Source organism: Aquarana catesbeiana, linkage group LG07 (assembly GCF_042186555.1).
Source record: "Aquarana catesbeiana isolate 2022-GZ linkage group LG07, ASM4218655v1, whole genome shotgun sequence".
NCBI lineage: Eukaryota > Metazoa > Chordata > Amphibia > Anura > Ranidae > Aquarana > Aquarana catesbeiana.
The window spans coordinates 11,849,050-11,868,551 of record NC_133330.1 but is presented as its reverse complement, the minus strand read 5'-3'; the positions used below and the strand labels follow the sequence as shown (position 1 = coordinate 11,868,551).

Here is a 19,502-nt window from a genome sequence, read left to right as displayed (position 1 = left end):
TTTTCTAGCAAAAAATACTGATTGTTACATGGAAACAAAAAGTGTCAGCTGGATCGCCATACCTCACTTCCCCGTACCTCAGAATACCCCCTTACATCAAAGTCCCCATCAGAGTCCCCATCACATTCACCCTTTACATCAAATTCCCCCTCAAAGACTCCCTGTTTTTTTTTGTTTTTATTATTGACCATTTTGTCTTCTCTCTTAGCCAACAATCGCCGACATCCTGAATCTGGCCTGGTTATCATCAGCAGCCGCATGGTGAGTTTTATGTCTTCTCTATAAAAGATCAGCTAAGTAAAAAGGTATATTTGGAGTCGTCTGCTGGCTTCATACATCTCCTCTCCTCAAGCAGTGAAATCTTCCCTATCGAGGTTCTAGGCTGTGTTCCTCTCTAGCTTGAGGTCTCACTCCTCCCGCTACATTCTCCTTAATTCAGAGAAAATAAAATCCAGCAGGGATTTTGGAAACCCCTCATAATGGGCACAGCAGGTGTACAGACCCGGGAACTCAGCACAGGGATGGTGGGAACCCCTCATAATGGGCACAGCGGGTGTACAGACCCGGGAACTCAGCACAGGGGGGGTGGGGACTTCTGGAAGTGACAATGGTATCACAATGGCTTTTAGTCTCCACCAGGGGGAGCATGTGACAGGATTGACAATGCCGGAGAGCAATTGGGAGACCCCAATAACAGGAAGCGCCTGAACAAGTATTAACGGCGGGATCACCAAGATTGTGTTTAAGAAAGCTGCAGATTTATTAGGATTAAAAACAACTTTGGAAAAGACGATCATATATTGGGGGCTTATAGGAGATTTTAGTAAATGGGTGTACACATACATTAAATACATGAAAAGTGAATGGACTTGCTCAAAGCGGATGGGATGATGATAATTATTATGCTGTGTTCCCTGTACAGTATGGCATTGGTTCACACTATTTCTTACATAAGAAATATTTAATGTAGCGCTACTTTTCTTACATTGACATTTATTAGCACCATTAGGTATTAGATGGTTTATTGTTGCTGCTTTTTTGCTGATTTAGTTTTTTTTCTTAGCGCGGTATTTATACTTTATTTCCCTGTACAGTGCAGTTTGCAGTTACATCTATAATGGTTTGTGTGACAATGTATAATCCGGATTTATTGATCTATCAAATTCCCAGGTCCGTATTTCAGTCTCTCATCTACAGCCTGACGTACAGCACTTGGATGCAGGCGGGTGAGTGACGTCTGTCTGAGGTCGCAGCATCCATCTGTCTTCTATACAGATCTTCCTTTTCTATATTTTCTATATTTTCTTTTATTAAACTTGATTGTCAGTAGCCAACATGTGATATGATGTCCAGGTAGAAGCAGAGCTTTATTAACCCCTTCATCCCCCCTCCCCCATGTACTCCCCCCCACCTCCCCCCTGTACTCCCCCCCGTACTCCCCCCCCCCCACCTCCCCCCTGTACAATCCCCCCCCACCTCCCCCCTGTATTCCCCCCCGTACTCCCCCCCCCCCCACCTCCCCCCTGTACTCCCCCCCCCCACCTCCCCCCTGTATTCCCCCCCCGTACCCCCCCCCATCCCACCTGTACCCCCCCCCCCCACCTCCTCATGGACCAGAGCAATGCTTACATTTCGTTTAGTCATCAGAAGCCAAGTTAAAAATATATCATTTTCAATCTATAATTTGTCCTGATAAAAATAATACTAAAATGATGATTCTACAAAGCAGAAAGTTATTTAGCAACTAAATAAAATATTTTGTTTTTTCATTTTTTATTTCTTTTTTATATACCACACTAATGCCGCGTACACACGGTCGGATTTTCCAACGGGAAATGTTTGATGGGAGCTTGTTGTCAGAAATTTCGACCGCGTGTGTAGGCTCCATCGGACATTTTCCGTCGGAATTTCCGACACACAAAATTTGGGAGCTGGATCTCACATTTTCCGACAACAAAATCCGTTGTCGTAAATTCCGATCGTGTGTACGCAATTCCGACGCACAAAGTTCCACGCATGCTCAGAATCAAGGAGAAGCAGCCGCACTGGCCGTTGAACTTCATTTTTTTTTCTCGGCTCGTCGTACGCGTTGTACGTCACCGCGTTCTTGGCGATCGGAATTTCCGACAAGATTTGTGTGACCCGTGTGTATGCAAGACGAGTTTGAGCCAACGTCCGTCGGGAAAAAAAAAACATGGATTTTGTTGTCGAAATGTGCGACCGTGTGTACACGGCATTAGGCTCTATTCACAATTGTATGACTCCAAAGTTGCGCCAATTTTTGAAGTGCAGCTTTGATGCAACTTTTGATGGGTGCGACTTGGATGCGGCGTTGGCTTTGACGGGTACGACTTTCATGCGACTTTTGAGGGTCAACATTGAAGTCTGACCCTCAAGTGGCATGAAAGTCACATAGGTGTGAATGGAGCCGAAAAACAAATAAAAATGACAAAGTTTAAATATTAATGATCAGAAAATTTCTAACAGAAAAACAATCAGCAGAGAAAATAATAGTTATGGGGAAGATGGAGGTGATTAGGGATAATTAGGTTCAATTATGGGTTAATAAGGGGTTAAATAGGAACATGTTTTATATTGAAAAAAAAAATGTCAGGTTGCTTTAGATATACTGATAGAAGGACATCCCTTTTCAGATGAATAAAACAAAGTTTATCCAAAAGTAGTACTTTGTATTTCTCCATCTCCCTTCTGAACAATATTTATAAACAATGTTACTTTGTTTCTCTCTATTTGCAGTATGAACAATGTTTATAAACAATGTTACTTTGTTTCTCTTTCTTTCCAGTATGAACAATGTTTACAAACAATGTTGCTTTGTTTCTCTCTATTTCCAGTATGAACAATGTTAGTTTGTATCTCTATCTCCCATCTGTCAATCTTTAGAAACAATATGAATTTGCATCTCTCTATCTCCTGTCTTAATTATGTTCATAAACAATGTAACGTTGTATCTCTAATTCTCCTCTGAACAATCTTTATAAACATGATGTCCCTTTTCTGACAGCAGCAGCTTACACAGCATCTGTAATTCACAAAGCTACCTCCGGCTGTCCTTTTGACAGCTGGGATTTGCCAGCAAGTGTGAGAGGAGGATTGACAGCAGGGCAGAATGACACTCCACACCCGCCCTGTGTACTTCAGGATTTTCTGTGTGTGTGTGTGTGTAGCTCACCTAATGTCTACAACTAATTCCTTATACGGTGCCTTGAAAAAGTATTCATACCCCTTGAAATTTCCCACATTTTGTCATGTTACAACCAAAAATGTAAATGTATTTTATTGGGATTTTATGTGATGGACCAACACAAAGTGGCACATAATTGTGAAGTGGAAGGAAATGATTAATGGGTTTCTAATTTTTTTACAAATAAATACGTGAAAAGTGTGGGAGGTACATTTGTATGGCGCCACCCAGAGTCAATACTTTGTAGAACCCCCTTTCGCTACAAGTCTTTTTGGGGATGTCTCTACCAGCTTTGTACATCTAGAGAGGGACATTTTTGCCCATTCTTCTTCTGTTCGTCTGTATGCTAGTCCGACGGACAAAAAAGGAGGCAAGGGCAGCTATTGGCTTCAAACGAACGGACTTTAGTCGTGTTTCGTGTGTGGCCAAGTCCGGTCGTTCGAAAGTCCGTCGTAACTCCGTCGAAAGTCTGTCGGAAAGACCGTTGGACCTTTGATGCTGAAAAGTCCAATTGTGTGTACGCGGCATTAGAGTCTGCAAAAGACTTGAGACTGGGGCGGAGGTTCACCTTCCAGTAGGACAACGACCCGAAACATCCAGCCAGAGCTACAATGGAATGGTTTAGATCAAAACATATTCATGTGTTAGAATGGCCCAGTCACAGTCCAGACCTAAATCACATTGAGAATCTGTGGCAAGACTTGAAAATTGCTGTTCACAGACGCTCTCCATCCAATCTGACAGAGCTTGAGATATTTTGCAAAAAATAGGCAAAATTGTCCCTTTCTAGATGGGCAAAGCTGGTAGAGACATCCCCAAAAAGACTTGCAGCTGTGATTGCAGTGAAAGTGGGTTCTACAAAGTATTGCCTCCGGGGGGCGCTATACAAATGCCCCCCACACTTTTCACATATTTATTTGTAAACAATTCTGAAAAACATTTATCATTTTCCTTCCACTTCATAATTATGTGCCACTTTGTGTTGGTCTATCACATAAAATCCCAATAAAATACATTTACATTTTTGGTTGTAACGTGACAAAATGTGGAAAATTTCAAGGGGTGTGAATACTTTTTCAAGGCACTGTAAACAGCCGTATCTAAACCTGACGTTGATCCAGAGGAAGGAAGGAAACCCTTGTAAAGCATTAAAGAAAATTCTTTCTGACCTCATAATAAATGACTTAATTTTGCATCACCCCGTAGACGACATCATGGCAGAAGGTATGGAGCCACGGGAGGCCAGCTGTATCATGAAGCAGACGCAGTATTACTTCAGCAACATCAACTCCACGTACTCGGCTGTCATTGACTGCGGGCCCTGCTCCCGGTGGGTCAGATTGGACTGTGCTATGTGCCATCTATAGGGGGCGTCTGTACATCCCTGCTAATCAACCTGTCCTCTTGTCTCTCCTTTGAATAGATACTACCATGCCCAGCGACTGTCCAACACCAATCTGCTGTTTGTGGTGGCGGAGAAGCTGATGTGCAGCCAGTGTGATATCATGAAGCTGGATCAAGCAGAGACGCGTTGTATCCTTTGGTTCAGTGTGCGAATTGGGGTCAAGGTCGAAGCAGGCAGATTAATAGTGCAGCCAAAAAAAATAAGCCGGAGGTTGGGGTAGGAGTGAAGGCTACAAGCCAAATCATGGTTTGAGGTGGGGCCAGGGTTAGATGAGCGATGAAGCAGATGAAGAGCGGTCTCGGGTGACACTCACTGGAAACAGTGCAGATTGTGTCTGGATTTTAAAATCGATGCACTATAGCCCAACACAAGTACTTTGACCCAAATGCACTGCTTGCCCATGTTGTGTTCCTGTGCGTTCTCAGTTGCCTACAACATCTGAGCTACAATTTGAGGTCTAGTACTAGAAGGATCTAACAGTGAGTTAGATAAGTTGAGCTTGTTTTTTTCCTTGGATTTATCCTTGGCCTTGTTTATAACTAGAAGGATCTAATCCTTTAGGATGGTGCCAACGGCAGATGAAGGCCCATGGCACAGAAGGGGTGGTTGCCTGAAGCTCAGAGGGTCCAATAGGGATGATAAAAAAAAGTTGTGCACTTCAGTGGTCTTTACAGGAGGTAGTTTTCAGCTTTGCAAGTCTTCAGACTTTTTTTTTTTCAATTTTATATAAATTTGTTGGACATCCCATCCCAAAAACATGGACATTAATATAGATTTGCCCTCACCTCGTCCCCCTTTGGGTCTATAACATCCTTTTCTCTTCTGGGAAGGAATTCCACAAGATTTTGGAGTGTCTATTGAAAATTTTTCCCATTTGTGAGGAAATTTTGATTTGGTTGCAATGCTTCTCTAGTGATTGGTCACTTGACCAATGCTGAAGCACTGGTGTATGGTCTTGAGTGACGCTCACCGGAAACAATGCAGATTGTGTCTGGCTTTTAAAATGTATGTGCTATATCCCAACAGTGCTCATACCCATGGTAACTCTGGAGGAGCTGCAGAGATCCACAGCTCAGGTGGGAGAATCTGTCCGCAGGTCAACTATTAGTCGTGCTCTCCACAACTGAGGTCAGGTACTGATGTTGCATGGGAAGACCCGGCTCACACATTAGGCCTCATGTTGAGCGCCAAAAAAAGACCTGGCTCACAATTCCCACTCATCTCAAAGGTCTTCTTAGGGGTTGAGGTCAAGGCTTTGTGCACGACTCTAGTTCCTTGGCTGGAACTAAAGTTCAGCAGTAAAGCTCAGCCCATCTTGGTTTATACCAATTAACTGTTGTTGTCCCTTAACTTCCTCTCTCAGCGGAAGGTCCAGAGCAGTGCGAGCTGGTGGAAACGCCTCGATACCGGAAAGGTCCTCACGTCTGCTTCGACTACAACCAGATGGTAAATGGTGCATTTGTTTTAATGCCTTCTGAAGCTTCCATAGCAGCCCTGCATGTTTAGAAGGGTCATTGCAAAGAACCTCTCAGGGAATGAAAGGTGGTATGTGGCCTTGGGCCACCCGTTAGATCACCCTGCCTTACTTTGTGTAATCTACCAGACCTATGGTATGCATTTTAAAGCATTACTTTTTTCCATTCTATAATTTCAGTCACAGTTTTAAAGAAATTACAAATCTCCAGAAACAGTGGTGTTTCCACAGCTACCCAATGCCATTGCTTTGGGGGGCTGACGCTCAGGTGAAGGTGGCAATTTGTGACTTTTCCTGAACACTGGTCTTCCCCTTAGAAAGGAACACATGATAAGTGCCTTGGCATTGGTCCAGTGAACAAGGGTAGTTGATTGATTGATTGATTGATTGATATGAAGTTAAGGTGAGACAACTGTATGCCTAAACCAGGGGTCTCCAAACTTTCAAAACAAAGGGCCAGTTTACTGTGCTTCAGACTTCAGGGGAGGCGACCATAGCCAGTGGGAGTAGAAAATATCCTGGCATTAGTGTGAGTAAACAATATCCTATCTTTGGTACTGGGGGGAGTATTAGTGCCCCACAGTTGGTGTTAGTGGAAGGAATAGTGCCCCATCATAGGTATCAGTGGGGGGGAATATGGCCCCATCATTGGTGTCAGTGGGAGGAATAGTGCCCTATCATTGTATCAGTGGGGGGGGGGTATAGTTCCCCATCATTGGTATCAGTGGGAGAAATAGGGCCCCATCATTGGTGTCAGTGGGAGGAATCGTGTCCCATCATTGGTGTCAGTGGGAGGAATCGTGTCCCATCATTGGTATCAGTGGGAGGAATAGTGCCTCATCATTGGTGTCAGTGGGAGGAATAGTGCCCCATCATTGGTATCAGTGAGGGGGAATAGTGCCTCATCATTGGTGTCTGTGGGTGAAATAGTGCCCCATCATTGGTATCGGTGGAAGGAATAGTGCCCCATAGTTGGTGTTATGGAAAGGAATAGTGCCAGGTATCAGTAAGAGGAATAGTGCCCTAAGGGTTGGATAAAGGTATACAAAGGGCCACATTTGGCCTCTGACCCGCAGTTTAGAGACCAATGACCTAAATGATGGGTCCAAGGCAATAGGTTTGGTACACTGAGCTATAAAGCAAGCTACTTACCATAATGCTGGCCAATTCTTCCATCCCTCATTGGATCCCACTGACATAGGCTCTCTTGTATACTCTTATTAGCGCTCATATCTTACATTTATCCTAATATCTCACCTAGTTCTCCCAAGGGACAGATAACTCTCCCTCTTTCTCTCCTATCTAGGAGGATACATCAGACTGCGGCAGAGGCTCCATGTTCCGACCGTCTTGGCTCTTGCTGGCCTTTCTACAGTCGCTACTCCTGTGCCTGGTTTCCGCCTCAACGTCATCCACCACTGGTAGGGGGCTCTAGACCCGTCCCTGCTTCCTCCCTCCTTCCTGAGGCCACTTCTTGATTAGTGACGTGGTTACCATGACAACCAGGCGAGTGCCACTCCAGCGCATTTGGGCTGAGTTACCACGACAACCACCACTTGTTATGGATGATCTTACTGTGACAACCAGGAGACCTTTTTAGCGTCATCAGGAGTTTTTCCAAGGCAACCGGGAGAACCACATCACGGCTTTGTAGCAGCACTTAACTCGTCGGCAAGAACTTCCTGCCATGTCCATCGTGGCCACTTTCTAGGATCTCTTGTTTCTTGTCCATCCGTCTCGTCGGTTTCCCGTTTCTGTCTTCACATCTGGTCTCTGAGATGATGTCACCACGTCACTGTGATGTTCTGACCTTGGCCTCCATATTTCTGTATAGCTCCAGTAAAAACATGCTAAGGATCAGAGTTAACATCGCAACGGCATTCTGTACATCCACCATCAAGTCATCATGGCTTCTTCATATCATCGTCAGACCGAGTGGAAGTCCATCTCCCCGTTGGATCACACATGGGGCCAAAGTCACTAGGAGGAGGGGGGCGGTGACAGAAAATTCAATAAGTGAGAAACATTAGGTTTCCGCATTGGGTATGCCAAGTTCTTCATGCAAGAAGTCTATGTTGAGCATCCTGTACACACTTTCATGGACTGGAGATGTTATCATGTCTTTGGCTGCAGAATTGCTTTACCCAGGATCCTTTGCTAGGCTCTAGGGGATTGCACTTCTGCTGCAACGTGAGTGCCAAAAGCAGCTGTGTTAGATAATTGATGTTATTCTTTCTGTTCGGGCTTCATAACCTCAAGCACAACCCTGTCACATCATAGGACCGTACAGTATTGTACCAAAGAAACAGGCTTGGGATGTCTTTACTTCTGTGCAATGTTACATTTTCTTTGAAGGCCAACTCAGCCCAAATCTGATATTTCAGTTCATGTTGGGCAACGATGGATTAAATTAGCCAACAGCATCTTAAATTTGTCAGTGACTCCAGTGGCAAAAGTTTGTGTCTCTGCCACGCTCAAAATGGAGAGATCTTCCCGCAGTAGATAGTGTCTCCATCCTGCCGAAAATGGTGAGATTTTCTTGCAGTAGTTTGTGTCTCTGCCCCTCCCACAATGGTGAGGTTTCCCTGCAATAGTTTGTGTCTCTGCCCCTCCCACTATGATGAAATTTCCCCCAATAGTTTTTGTCTCTGCCTCTCCCACATTGATAATGTTTCCCTTCAGGAGTTTGTGTCTCCGCCCCTCCCACAATGATGAAATGTCCTCCAATAGTTTGTGTCTCTGCCCCTCTCACAATGGTGAGATTTCCTGCAGTAGTTGGTCTCTCTGCCCCTCCCACAATGGTGAGATTTCTTCCAGTAGTTTATGTCCCTGCCCTTCCCACAATGGTGAGATTTGCCCCAATAGGTTGTGTCTCTGCTCCTCCCACAATGGTGAGGTTTCCTTCAGTAGTCTGTGTCTCTGCCCCTCCCACAACTGAGATTTCCCCCAATAGTTTGTGTCTCTTCCCCTTCCGGCAATGATGAGATTTGTGTCTCTGCTCCTCCCACAATGGTGAGGTTTCCTGCAGTAGTCTGTCTCTGCCCCTCCCACAATGGTGGGATTTTTATCCTTGCCCCTCCCACAGTAATAAGGTTTCCCCACAGGAGTTTGTGTCTTTGCCCCTTCTACAATGGTGAGATTTCCCTAAAGTCTCTCTGCCCCCCCCCCCCCCCAAAAAGGTGACATTTCTATCCAGTATTTTGTATCGCACCCCCTCCCACAGTGGGCAGATTTCCTGCAGGAGTTTGTGTCTCTGCCCCTCCCACAATGTTCAGATTTCCTTGCAGTAGTTTGTGTCTCTGCTTTTCCCATGAAATCATAATGAAGGGCCTTCTTCTAGATTTCTTTAATCTGCATGCTGGAAAATCCATTAGGGGACGGCTGACATCATCGATTGCCTTTCTATTAGCCGTGGCAGCTGAGCACAATGTAGAAGGCGGCACACGATTCAATACGTTTTTCAGCAACAGCACAAAACTGAAATCATTGTTGGGTGGAGTTGTCCTTTAATGGAAATACCGCCTCCGATTGTGGAAGACACAAGTATCTAGGCTCCCACCAGTGCCACAAAATATGGACACAATGTATACAAAAAATATCAGCACAACCGCGTCTCCTAAGACTGCATATTCTTCATACAATCAGCATCACACTGAGCGAATGAAGCAGCTATACCCCGTCTCGGTATAGCTCTCCTGCACTTCCTTTGCGGCTCTGAGACCACAGAATCATTATACAAGCACAGCCGATTCGTCAAGCACACGCAGTAGGGTTGCCCAACGTCTAATGCACACTTCCTACTTATCAGTTACCCTAAACTTTTAGCACAACATGTAGGCAGTGATCATCAAGGAAGATGCAGGCAGCTTCTTCTGCTGCTTATGCCTTTGCCAAGGTGAACAAAGATACTGTAAGTAATAAATATAGCTGTAAGAGCCTCCAGATGCCCATCCCTGTCCTCCTTTACGTGTTCTATCCTTGTAACTCCTGGAAAAACCTGATCTCTGCAGTTGGCATGACACTGGCCCTCTAGTGATTGCGGGACCTGAAGTTCCAGCACCTGACCCCAACTACCAGTGGGCCCAGGTAGTCCAGTCAGCTTTTACCAGCAGAAGTATAACCCTCCTCCAGAGCTCACGTGATTTACTGTACCGCTCCTTATAAGTGCAATCAGAGATAAAGCAAATATATGTTTGAACAGTAATATGACCCAGGTTTCGGACCTTCGTCTTTGTGTTTTATTTAGAGTGGAGGCCTGCCAAGGTGGGGGCAAGAGGGCAAATGATGGATGGTTGTCGTGATATGTCACAAATCTTATGGTTATCACTTAACCCGGGTCACGGCACCAAAATGTTGTCAAAAGTAATAAGTAAAGAGTATTTTAAGCACACTATATGGCCAACCGTTTGTGGACAACTGACCATCACACCTCTATTAGCTTTTAGGTCATCCACATCCAAAACAAGGGCCTTTAATGTGTAGTTGCCCCCCCTCCTTTCATCATCAGTCATCAGTGTGGAGTTACCCCCTTCTATATCATACCCCATTCTTCTGGAAAGGTTTCCACACGATTTTGGAGGGTGTCTGTGGGAATTTGTGCCCATTTGTGAGGTCAGGTAATGATGTTGAATGAGAAGACCTGGTTCACACATCAGGCCTCACATTGGGCACCAAAAAAAAAAAAAAAAAAAAGACCTGGCTCACCATCAGCATTCCAATTCATCCCAAAGGTGTTCAGTAGGGTTGGGGTTAGGGCTCTGTGCAGGACACCAGATACATCAAGCTGGTCAAACCATGTCTTTATGGAGATGTGGGTTGAGAAGACCTGGCTCATACCAGTTCATCCCAAAGGTGTCCACTAGATGAGGTCATGGCTCTGTGCAGGACACTCAAGTTCCTCCACACCAAACTGGTCACACCATGTGTTTATGGAGTTGGCTTTGTATACAGGAGCACAGTCATGCTGGAACAAGGGTATCACCAAAGTGTTTCCACAAGGCTGGAAGAGCACAATTGTCTACAATGTCTTTGTATTATGTAGTATTAGGAGAACCATTCAATGGAAACACCAAGATTCTGATTTGTGAGGGGGTCCACATACTTTTGGCCATTATAGCCTATTGTGTATATACCATTGACATCAACCACCATCAGGTATTTCAGGACTGGTTCCTCTCCAGAGAGAGAGGCTTTATATATGGCTCTATATATTTTGGTGCCATACGAGAACCTATATAATTGTCTTATCACTGTCACTGGCCAATTGCCCTCTTGCCCAACTTTTGCTATCCCTCTGCTATGCTTTTTGTTGCGTTCCTATCCTCTCTCTTCCTGCCTTATGCTGGTTCACCATCTGGAACTTTCTGAAGGTCACGTCTCGTTTACTCTCCATCTCAACCACCTCCACTGGCGCTTCAGACACTTACCATATCACACGAACACTTCGCCAAGTGACCCCACCCCAGAGGATGCCCTCTGCTGGAGCTCGGGGATGGGGGAGGGTGCGGTCGGGGAATTTGGAACCATAAACAAACCCCCCTTTTGATGGTCATTTTTGCTCGTAGCTTTTTGCGTGTGTGTTTTTTGGGCCTTGTTTGGGGAATGTGACTGTGCTACGAGGGGTGGGATTGTGTGTGCGCAGTCGTCTGTACGCACTCGTTTTAGTCAGATCCTCCATTCCGGGAAAAAAAAAAAAGAAAAAAAAAGATTTAAAAAAACAACTAAGATATAAATACATATAAATATATATAAATATATATATAAATATCTCTTGGAGGCTCGAGGGTCATCGCTGCTGAAATTTCTCTCCATAAGTTAGTGGCTTTTTTCCGTTAACTGGAGCAAAAGTTTATTTATTTACTTATTTATTTGTACAGAAAAGTTCAACAAGTGACAGAAAGTTTGTAAGATATTGTGCGTGTGTGATTTACTTGTAAAATATTTTCAAATGGTTTATTACAAAGAATCAGTTAATAAATAATGTGCATATTTTCACTTCATCTCAGTCTGCTTCCTGACTGCGTCTCTGAATTGACTCTACAGATCGAAGGTCACCAACAATGATCCCACAAGCACAAGGGGGCGCTACTGCTCACAAACGCATCATTTCATACACACCATTGAACTTTATAGATCTACATTTGTAAATCCTTGAACTGTCACAATAAACACCAATCAGAGCCATATTAGAAAGGGCCCCATTTTGCCTGTGTGTTAGGGCTCCCTTCCACCTATCCCCTTGGATAGGGATGAGCCTAGGGTCAAATCAACTTTGGCTATTGAAGTATTGCCCCATATAGAGAAACAATATTTTCAATGCTGGCACCCACTCCATCCTTAGCAACCACCACACATTCCGATAAACCCCTGCCCACATACCCCCACAACCACCGGGCCAGGGTTGTGGAGAAGAGGCCCTTGTTCTTATCAACAGGAGGTCAAGATGCTTTGCCAGAGGAGACTCCCTGGCATGTGGCCTGCATCTGCTGGCACCCATCACATTCCTAGCAACCAGCACAGATTCCAATAAGCCTCTACCCACAGACTACCCCAACCATCGGGCCAGGGTTGTGGAGTAGAAGCTCTTGTCCTTATTAACATGGGTTCAAGGTGCTTTGCCAGAGGAGACCCCATGGCATGCATGCACCTGCTGGCACCCACCATATCCCTAGACAGATTCCATTAAGCCCCTGCCCACAGACCCCCACAACCACCGGGCCAGGGTTATGGAGAAGATGCCCTTGTTCTTATCAACATGAGGTCAAGGTGCTTTCCCAGAGGAGACCCACTGGCATGCGGCCTACACCTGCTGGCACTCACCACAACCTTAACCAGCACTAATTCCGATAACCCTCTGCCCTCAGACTCCCACAGCCACCGGGCCTTGTCTGTGGAGAAGAGGTCTTTGTCCTTATCAACATGGGGTCAAGGTGCTTTGCAAGAGGAGACCCCCTGGCATGCAGCCTGCACCCACTGGCACCCAGCACATTCCTAACAACCAGCACACATTCAGATAAGCCTCTGCCCACAGACCCCTACAGCCTCTGAGCCAGGGCTGTGAAGAAGAGGCCCTTGTCCTCATCAACATGAAGTCAAGGTATTTTGCCAGAGGAGCCCTTGGCATGTGGCCTGCACCTGCGGGCACCCATCGCATCCCTAGCAGTGAGCACTGATGCTGATAAGCCCCTGCCCACAACCAACAGGCCAGAGTTATGGACAAGTGGCCCTTGTCCTTATCAATATGGGGTCAAGGTGCTTTGCCAGAGGGGACCCCCTGGCTTGCGGCCTGCTATAGTTAAGGAGAGGGGGGTACCCACTTGTCGCCCTCCTTTCCTAGCCAGCCAGGCTGCATGCCTGGATTTTCTGTGAGGGAAATACATAAAATCTTTACCAGGCTCAAAACATCTGGTATGCAATTTAGCGATTAGGGGGACTCAACGCAATTTTTTTACCCTTCTTGCTGAAGTATGTGCTACAGCAAAAGTGACATTTACAAAGAAAAAAATAAATAAACAGTTTAAATTGCCAGCAAATAAAATTTCATTGCCAGCTTCCTTAATAAAAAATAAACAGCTAAATGATTCTTCCTAAGGTCTCCCAAAATATATATTAGCCCCTTGAATTAAACAGCATGTTGCATTCAGCAGGCAGCACCACCACCAAACACGACCCAGTGAATTAATCTGGAAGCACATAGTTGCTGAAACTCCTATGCCCGCCCCTCCCCTCCTTCTGCCCATTCACAGAAGCCTTTGTATTATGTGAACCCATTCACAAAATACAAAGGCTTCTGTGAATGGGCAAAAAAAGGAGCAGGAAGGGTATAGCTGCTGTGTGTGCTTCTCTGCTCTCACAGCCAGGAATGTATCCTGCAGGAGTGCAATCAACCATATAAGTAATAGAGATAAGTACTGCAGGTGACATGCACCTAATTAGACTTAACTCAATGTGCGCCTGCACTGTTTGCAAAGTTGCTGAATTCCTGAAATTCAGCTTGAGGCCCCATTCACTTCACACCTGAGCGACACGGATTGTCGTATGACAATCGTGGAAAAATCGCACCATTAAGAAATAATGGCACCACAAAGGCCCCGTGTTTTGCTGCAATTCCAGTACGCTCAGGTGTGAACGGGACCTGAATTGTTGGGAGCTGGAGCAAGGAAGATTACTCCCTGTGCTCCTGATAAATTAGTAAATGGTCCCCTCTCTTTCCCCTGCGACTCAACTGATGGAGCTCGGGAAACTTGTATCTTGTGGGGATTACTGTGCATGCATCCAAAGGTATTTAAAGAATCCCCTCTCTGCCCCTGGGGACCCTGCTGAACTGTTGGGGCCCCATACAGGAGGACCACCTATCAATGGCACCTGACAACAACAGTATCAATGTTCAGAAAAGTGCCACCTTTTATCATTGAAAAGCTGTCCTTGAGCTCCAGTCATTGACTTTGCCTAAGCTGTGACAATGTTATCCCTCTACTGCAGGCAGGAGGAAACATTTCTCCCCTACCCCAGTGATCAAGCTGTACATTGTAACTTTGTAGCAGGCAGGACCAGGCATTTCCTCAGTTTCCCCTCCCCCAGTGATCAGGCTGCACATTGTTACTTTGTAGCAGGCAGGACGAAGCATTTCCTCAGTCACCCCTCCTCCAGTGATCAGACTGTACATTGCAACTTTGTAGCAGGCAGGACCAGGCATTTCCTCAGTCTCCCCTCCCCCAGTGATCAGGCTGCACATTGTAACTTTGTAGCAGGCAGGACGAAGCATTTCCTCAGTCTCCCCTCCCCCAGTGATCAGGCTGCACATTGTAACTTTGTAGCAGGCAGGACGAAGCATTTCCTCAGTCTCCCGCTCCTCAGTCATCAGACTGTACATTGTTACTTTGTAGAAGGAGGAGGAAGCATTTCCTCTGTCTCCCCTCCTCCAGTGATCAGACTGTACATTGCAACTTTGTAGAAGGCAGACAGAAGCATTTCCTCAGTCTCCCCTCCTCCAGTGATCAGACTGTACATTGCAACTTTGTAGCAGGCAGGCGGAAGCATTTCCTCAGTCTCCCGCCCCTCAGTCATCAGACTGTACATTGTAACTTTGTAGCATGCAGGAGAAAGCATTTCCTCAGTCATCAGACTGCAACATTGTATCTTTGTAGAAAAGGCTGCAGATTGTCAGATCACTTTCAGTCTCTGGTGGAGATCATGTGACCAAATGCCCAGACCTTGAGCCCTGTGGCCAGCACTGAAGGGAGCCTAGGAGCAGCATTAGCCTCAGGAAAGGATTTCTATTACTTTGTCTATTGAAGCCGGACTATTAGTATAGCTTTAGGTAGTAATTGATTATTTGTCCACATGCACTGAGTTCTGGTCCGACAACCCACATAATGCAGAAACTGAACATTCACACAGAATGACGCTGGAGAGGTTGATGGGAAAAGACAATTTATTGCCAATAGCCATTCAATTAAAGAGGAATTTTAATATTAATAAAACATATATATATGAATTACAATACAAGGAGCAAAGAGATGCATTACACACCAGGAACCCATTTATTATTGTTATCTGCAGTATGGACGGATGTTCTCTGCTCCATGACAAGTGGTTACAGTTCAGATTTACTGCTGGTGTGGGGAAGATATCTTTAAGACTAAAAATGGAAAATACATTGCAGGAGCTGCCAGCCCACCACCATATACAGGAGATGGAAGGTCCTCACGGTGAGCAACAACATGAATACCTGAATCCTGTCTTTATCTTTTAACTCTTTATGAAGGATCTGGATTCATCTAGGACTAAATGGATGGAGGGTGTGTAGAGAGACCAAGGGGGTGATATGGTAAACCATGGCTGCTCAACCCGTTGGCCCTCCAGCTTTTGCGGAACTTCAAGTCCCATCATGCCGCTGCCTTTGGGAGTCATGCTTGTAACTGTTAGCAGCTTGCAATGCCTCTTGGGACTTCTGAGGGACTTCTTGGGAGTTCCGCAACAGCTGGAGGGCCACGGCTTGAGCACCCATGGTTTAACATATCACCCCTTTGGTCTCGCTCCACCCTTAAAGGGACCATTCATTTAGTCCTAGATTCTCATAGCAGCATTACTTGTGTATTGACCAGCAGCGAGGCACTCGATGGCCCTGCAATAGTGCTTAAGGGATGCTAAGATGACCTACCATAATGTTTGAGGGGCCATTTTAGCATGCCTTTGGCACCATTTAGCACCTTAATGGATCTTAATGGATGGTGCCCAATGCCTCTCTGAGGTTACTAGCCAATGCCGCAGCTGGTGTGGTGAAGGTGGGTGGAGTGGTCCATCATGTTTGTTTGTCCTTAGAAGGTGAATTTGGGTTTCTCTGCCAGGAGACAATATGGCTGCCTCCAGGTCGGCGGTTAGCGGATGCCAGCGTAGGTCAGAATCTGTGTGGTCTGTGGCACTGAGCGATAAGGGGGCGCCATCTTTATCCGTTCTTCATCTGGACCCGGATGAAGCTCAGGCACAAGCCGTAGGCCTCGTAGCACGGGTCGCACATACAGTGGACGCAGGAGCCCCAGAACAACTTCATGCAGGTCAAATTCATGTTCCACAGGCGTAGGCAGGGCCCGATGCACCAGATGTGGCAGCACTGGAGCCAGGCGAACTGCAAAGCCCAGCAGAAGGCCAGCGGGCAACCGCACAGCAGGGACAGCAGGATGTAACAGCAGCTCTTCACCCCACGGTACGTCTTGAAGGACGCTCCCCAGACGCCCTCGATACTGTGCGACCCTTCCGGCTCTCCGAAGGCATCTTCAAAGAGGACCTGTTGGATGAACATTTGAAATTTGGGATAAATCAGGTTAATACCCAGAATGGTGTCAGACCAATCATATTTCAGTTATTGGTGGATATCGTTATGATGAACCAGCTCATGATGTGATAGTGAGGATGTGCCGTCTATTTCCTAAGTGGACCTGAATGTCTCTGTTTGAAGATTATAATGTGAAACTTGTCTTCAGTTCTGAATGAAATGGGGAAGAGTTAGCACTTCTGTCAAGCCCTTATTGCTGTCTGTGTCCCCATTAGGAAGATCTGTCATCACTTCCTGCCCTGGTGACCAGTGGCGACTGGTGCTCAATATTTTTTTTGGGGGGGGCGGCAAACAAACCTACCCCCCTCACTCGCACCACCACCCCCCCCCCCCCCAGGAGAGGGACGGGAAGGCAGGGGTTTAGCGGGCTTACCGTGAGGAGGAAGACGACACGGAGGACTGCTGCTCCTCGCTCCAGGAGGATCCGGGAAGAGCCGGGGCTTCTCCTCCCAGCCGAACAGCAAGTGGGTCCTGAGACGCGGTTGGCCGGGAGCCCTAAGACTCCCTGGCCAATTGGGTCTCAGGACCGGCTTTCTGATTGGCCGGGAGGAGAATCAGAAAGATGATAGCAAATAATCATTTGCTATTGTCACACAACTAGGTGGGCTCAGGGCGCAGTGCTCTGAGCCCTGATCCCACCCTTTTTTGCAGCCAATTACAGCCTCAGGCTGTAATCATGTGCTTCAAAAAAAAAAAAAAACATTGAATTCTATGCGTCCGGTGCCCAACAGGTAGATTAGGGGCCGGGCATATGGATAAGGGGGGTGGCGCCCCTGCACCCCTAATGGACGGGCTGCCACTGCTGGTGACACCAACCACAAGACAGAAAGTGTTTGCATTGGGAGGGGAGAAGTGGGGAATTGGCAACATATAGCAGTACACATAGGCATGCGCATGGGGTGTGCCTGGCACACCCTAATCACTCTGTGAGGTGCAGACTGCACCCTGTGTAGCCCACCCCATTCCCCTGCAGTGTTGCCTACTTCCCTCCTCTCCTCTCCCACCGGCTGTTGCCGTTTTTCAAGATAGAGAGCGGGGGAAGGGGCCAGTAAATATGTTGTTTACCTGGTCCCTTCCTTTTCTGAATGAACACATTGGGGTTGATTTATTAAAAACTGGAGAGTGAAAAATCTGGTGCAGCTCTGCATAGAAACCAATCAGCTTCCAGGTGTTATTGCCAAAGCCTAATTGATGGAGCAGAAATTAGAAGCTGATTGGCTCCCATGCACCGCTGCACCAGATTCTGGGTGCACCAGCTTTAGTAAATCTCCCCCATTAAATGATCGGTATCGAACACTCACTGTGTTCATTCATCAGTTTCAGTATAAAGCGGAAGCCGCTCAGCACAGAGCACTTCCCCTTCATTCACTGCCCAGTGCAGCTGAGGCTGCAGAGAAAGGGACTGAGGAATTTATGTCCCCATTCCTCCTTCCATTTCTCAGAAGTGAGACATCAGATGTTTCACCCAAACCCATCAACAGGGTTCCAAAAAAAAATTGAAAAAAGTTATAATAAAATTGTAGAAAAGTAATAAAAAAATGTTTGCTTGAGCTATGTAAAAAATATATATATATATATATTTTTTTTTTTTTTTAATTAATAAATAAAACCTAAAAATTTTTTATAAAAATCTGAAAAAAAAATTATAAAAAAAAATGAAGGACTTGTTCGCATGTGCTTAGCACTAATTTTTGCCATATTTGTGAAGCATAGGATCACAGCCATGACATGTGTACACCCCTTACCACTGTCTCCATTGCTCCGTGTTTGAGCTTTAGGGTGCACACCCTAATGCAATAGTCTGCGTACACCTATGGCAGTACAGATAAAAGTGGTAGTAAAAAAAAGAAGTTCCCCTGAGAGCTAATGACATAATGTGCTAGTCTGACTGGACTTAGGTTGACATTACGCCTTCCCAATAATGTAGCAGGATGACTGAGACTCCATGAAATTGCAATGGAAGCCCAGTGAGGTGACAAGAGACATACCTAAGGCCTCTTTCACCTGGGCAGTGTGGGGATGGGGAGGGGGTGGTAAAAACAGGCAAATGAGCCATGGTTTTACCACCCTCCTAAACTCTGAAATACACCTGGAGCATAGGTGTACACAGCCTATTGCATTAGAGTGTGCACCCCAAAGCTCAAACACAGAGCAACTGAGACAGTGGCAAGGGGCGCACACATGTGATGGCTGTGATGCTAGGCTTCGCAACTATGGCAAAAATTACAGAGTGCAAAGTCCTTCATTTTTAATTTTTTTTTATAATTTTTTTTTATTTACATTTTTTTGCAGATTTGTATTTATTTTACTTCTTTTAGATTTTAGATTATTTTTTTTATATATTTTTTTACTTTTCTTTTACTTTTTTTTTTTAAGATGATTATTTTTTACATTTTCTTAGATTTTTATTAGTTTTTTTACATTTTTTTTTTTTTTTAGATTTTTATAATTTTTTTTAACATTTTTTTTTAACTGCCCTTTTGGGAGCTTCGGTAAGATATCAGGGTTCTAAACAGACGTGTGTTTTACATGTATGACTGAGAAAGGAACTGAGGACAGGATGGAGGCACAGATGCTAGAACCG

The 19,502-nt window shown here is 45.5% G+C and overlaps 2 protein-coding genes across 5 annotated transcripts in view; one reads left to right on the top strand and one right to left on the bottom strand.

The window, feature by feature from the left end:
- The window catches only part of CACNA2D2 (calcium voltage-gated channel auxiliary subunit alpha2delta 2), a 339,422-nt gene extending 327,618 nt beyond the window's left edge, over window positions 1-11,804 (top strand). For 3 of the 4 annotated variants that reach the window (XM_073591600.1, XM_073591599.1, XM_073591598.1), the window contains 6 exons: window positions 209-261; window positions 1,171-1,226; window positions 4,412-4,535; window positions 4,629-4,738; window positions 5,974-6,056; window positions 7,391-11,804. In XM_073591600.1, coding sequence (XP_073447701.1) covers window positions 209-261; window positions 1,171-1,226; window positions 4,412-4,535; window positions 4,629-4,738; window positions 5,974-6,056; window positions 7,391-7,519 — 555 coding nt within the window. In that variant the 3' untranslated portion in view covers window positions 7,520-11,804. The remainder of the gene's footprint in view (window positions 1-208; window positions 262-1,170; window positions 1,227-4,411; window positions 4,536-4,628; window positions 4,739-5,973; window positions 6,057-7,390) is intronic. The other variant, XM_073591601.1, reaches the window with a different exon arrangement.
- A 3,844-nt stretch (window positions 11,805-15,648) lies between these two features.
- The window catches only part of LOC141102683 (caveolin-1-like), a 10,682-nt gene continuing 6,828 nt past the window's right edge, over window positions 15,649-19,502 (bottom strand). The window contains exon 2 of the mRNA XM_073591596.1: window positions 15,649-16,870. Coding sequence (XP_073447697.1) covers window positions 16,532-16,870 — 339 coding nt within the window. The 3' untranslated portion in view covers window positions 15,649-16,531. The remainder of the gene's footprint in view (window positions 16,871-19,502) is intronic.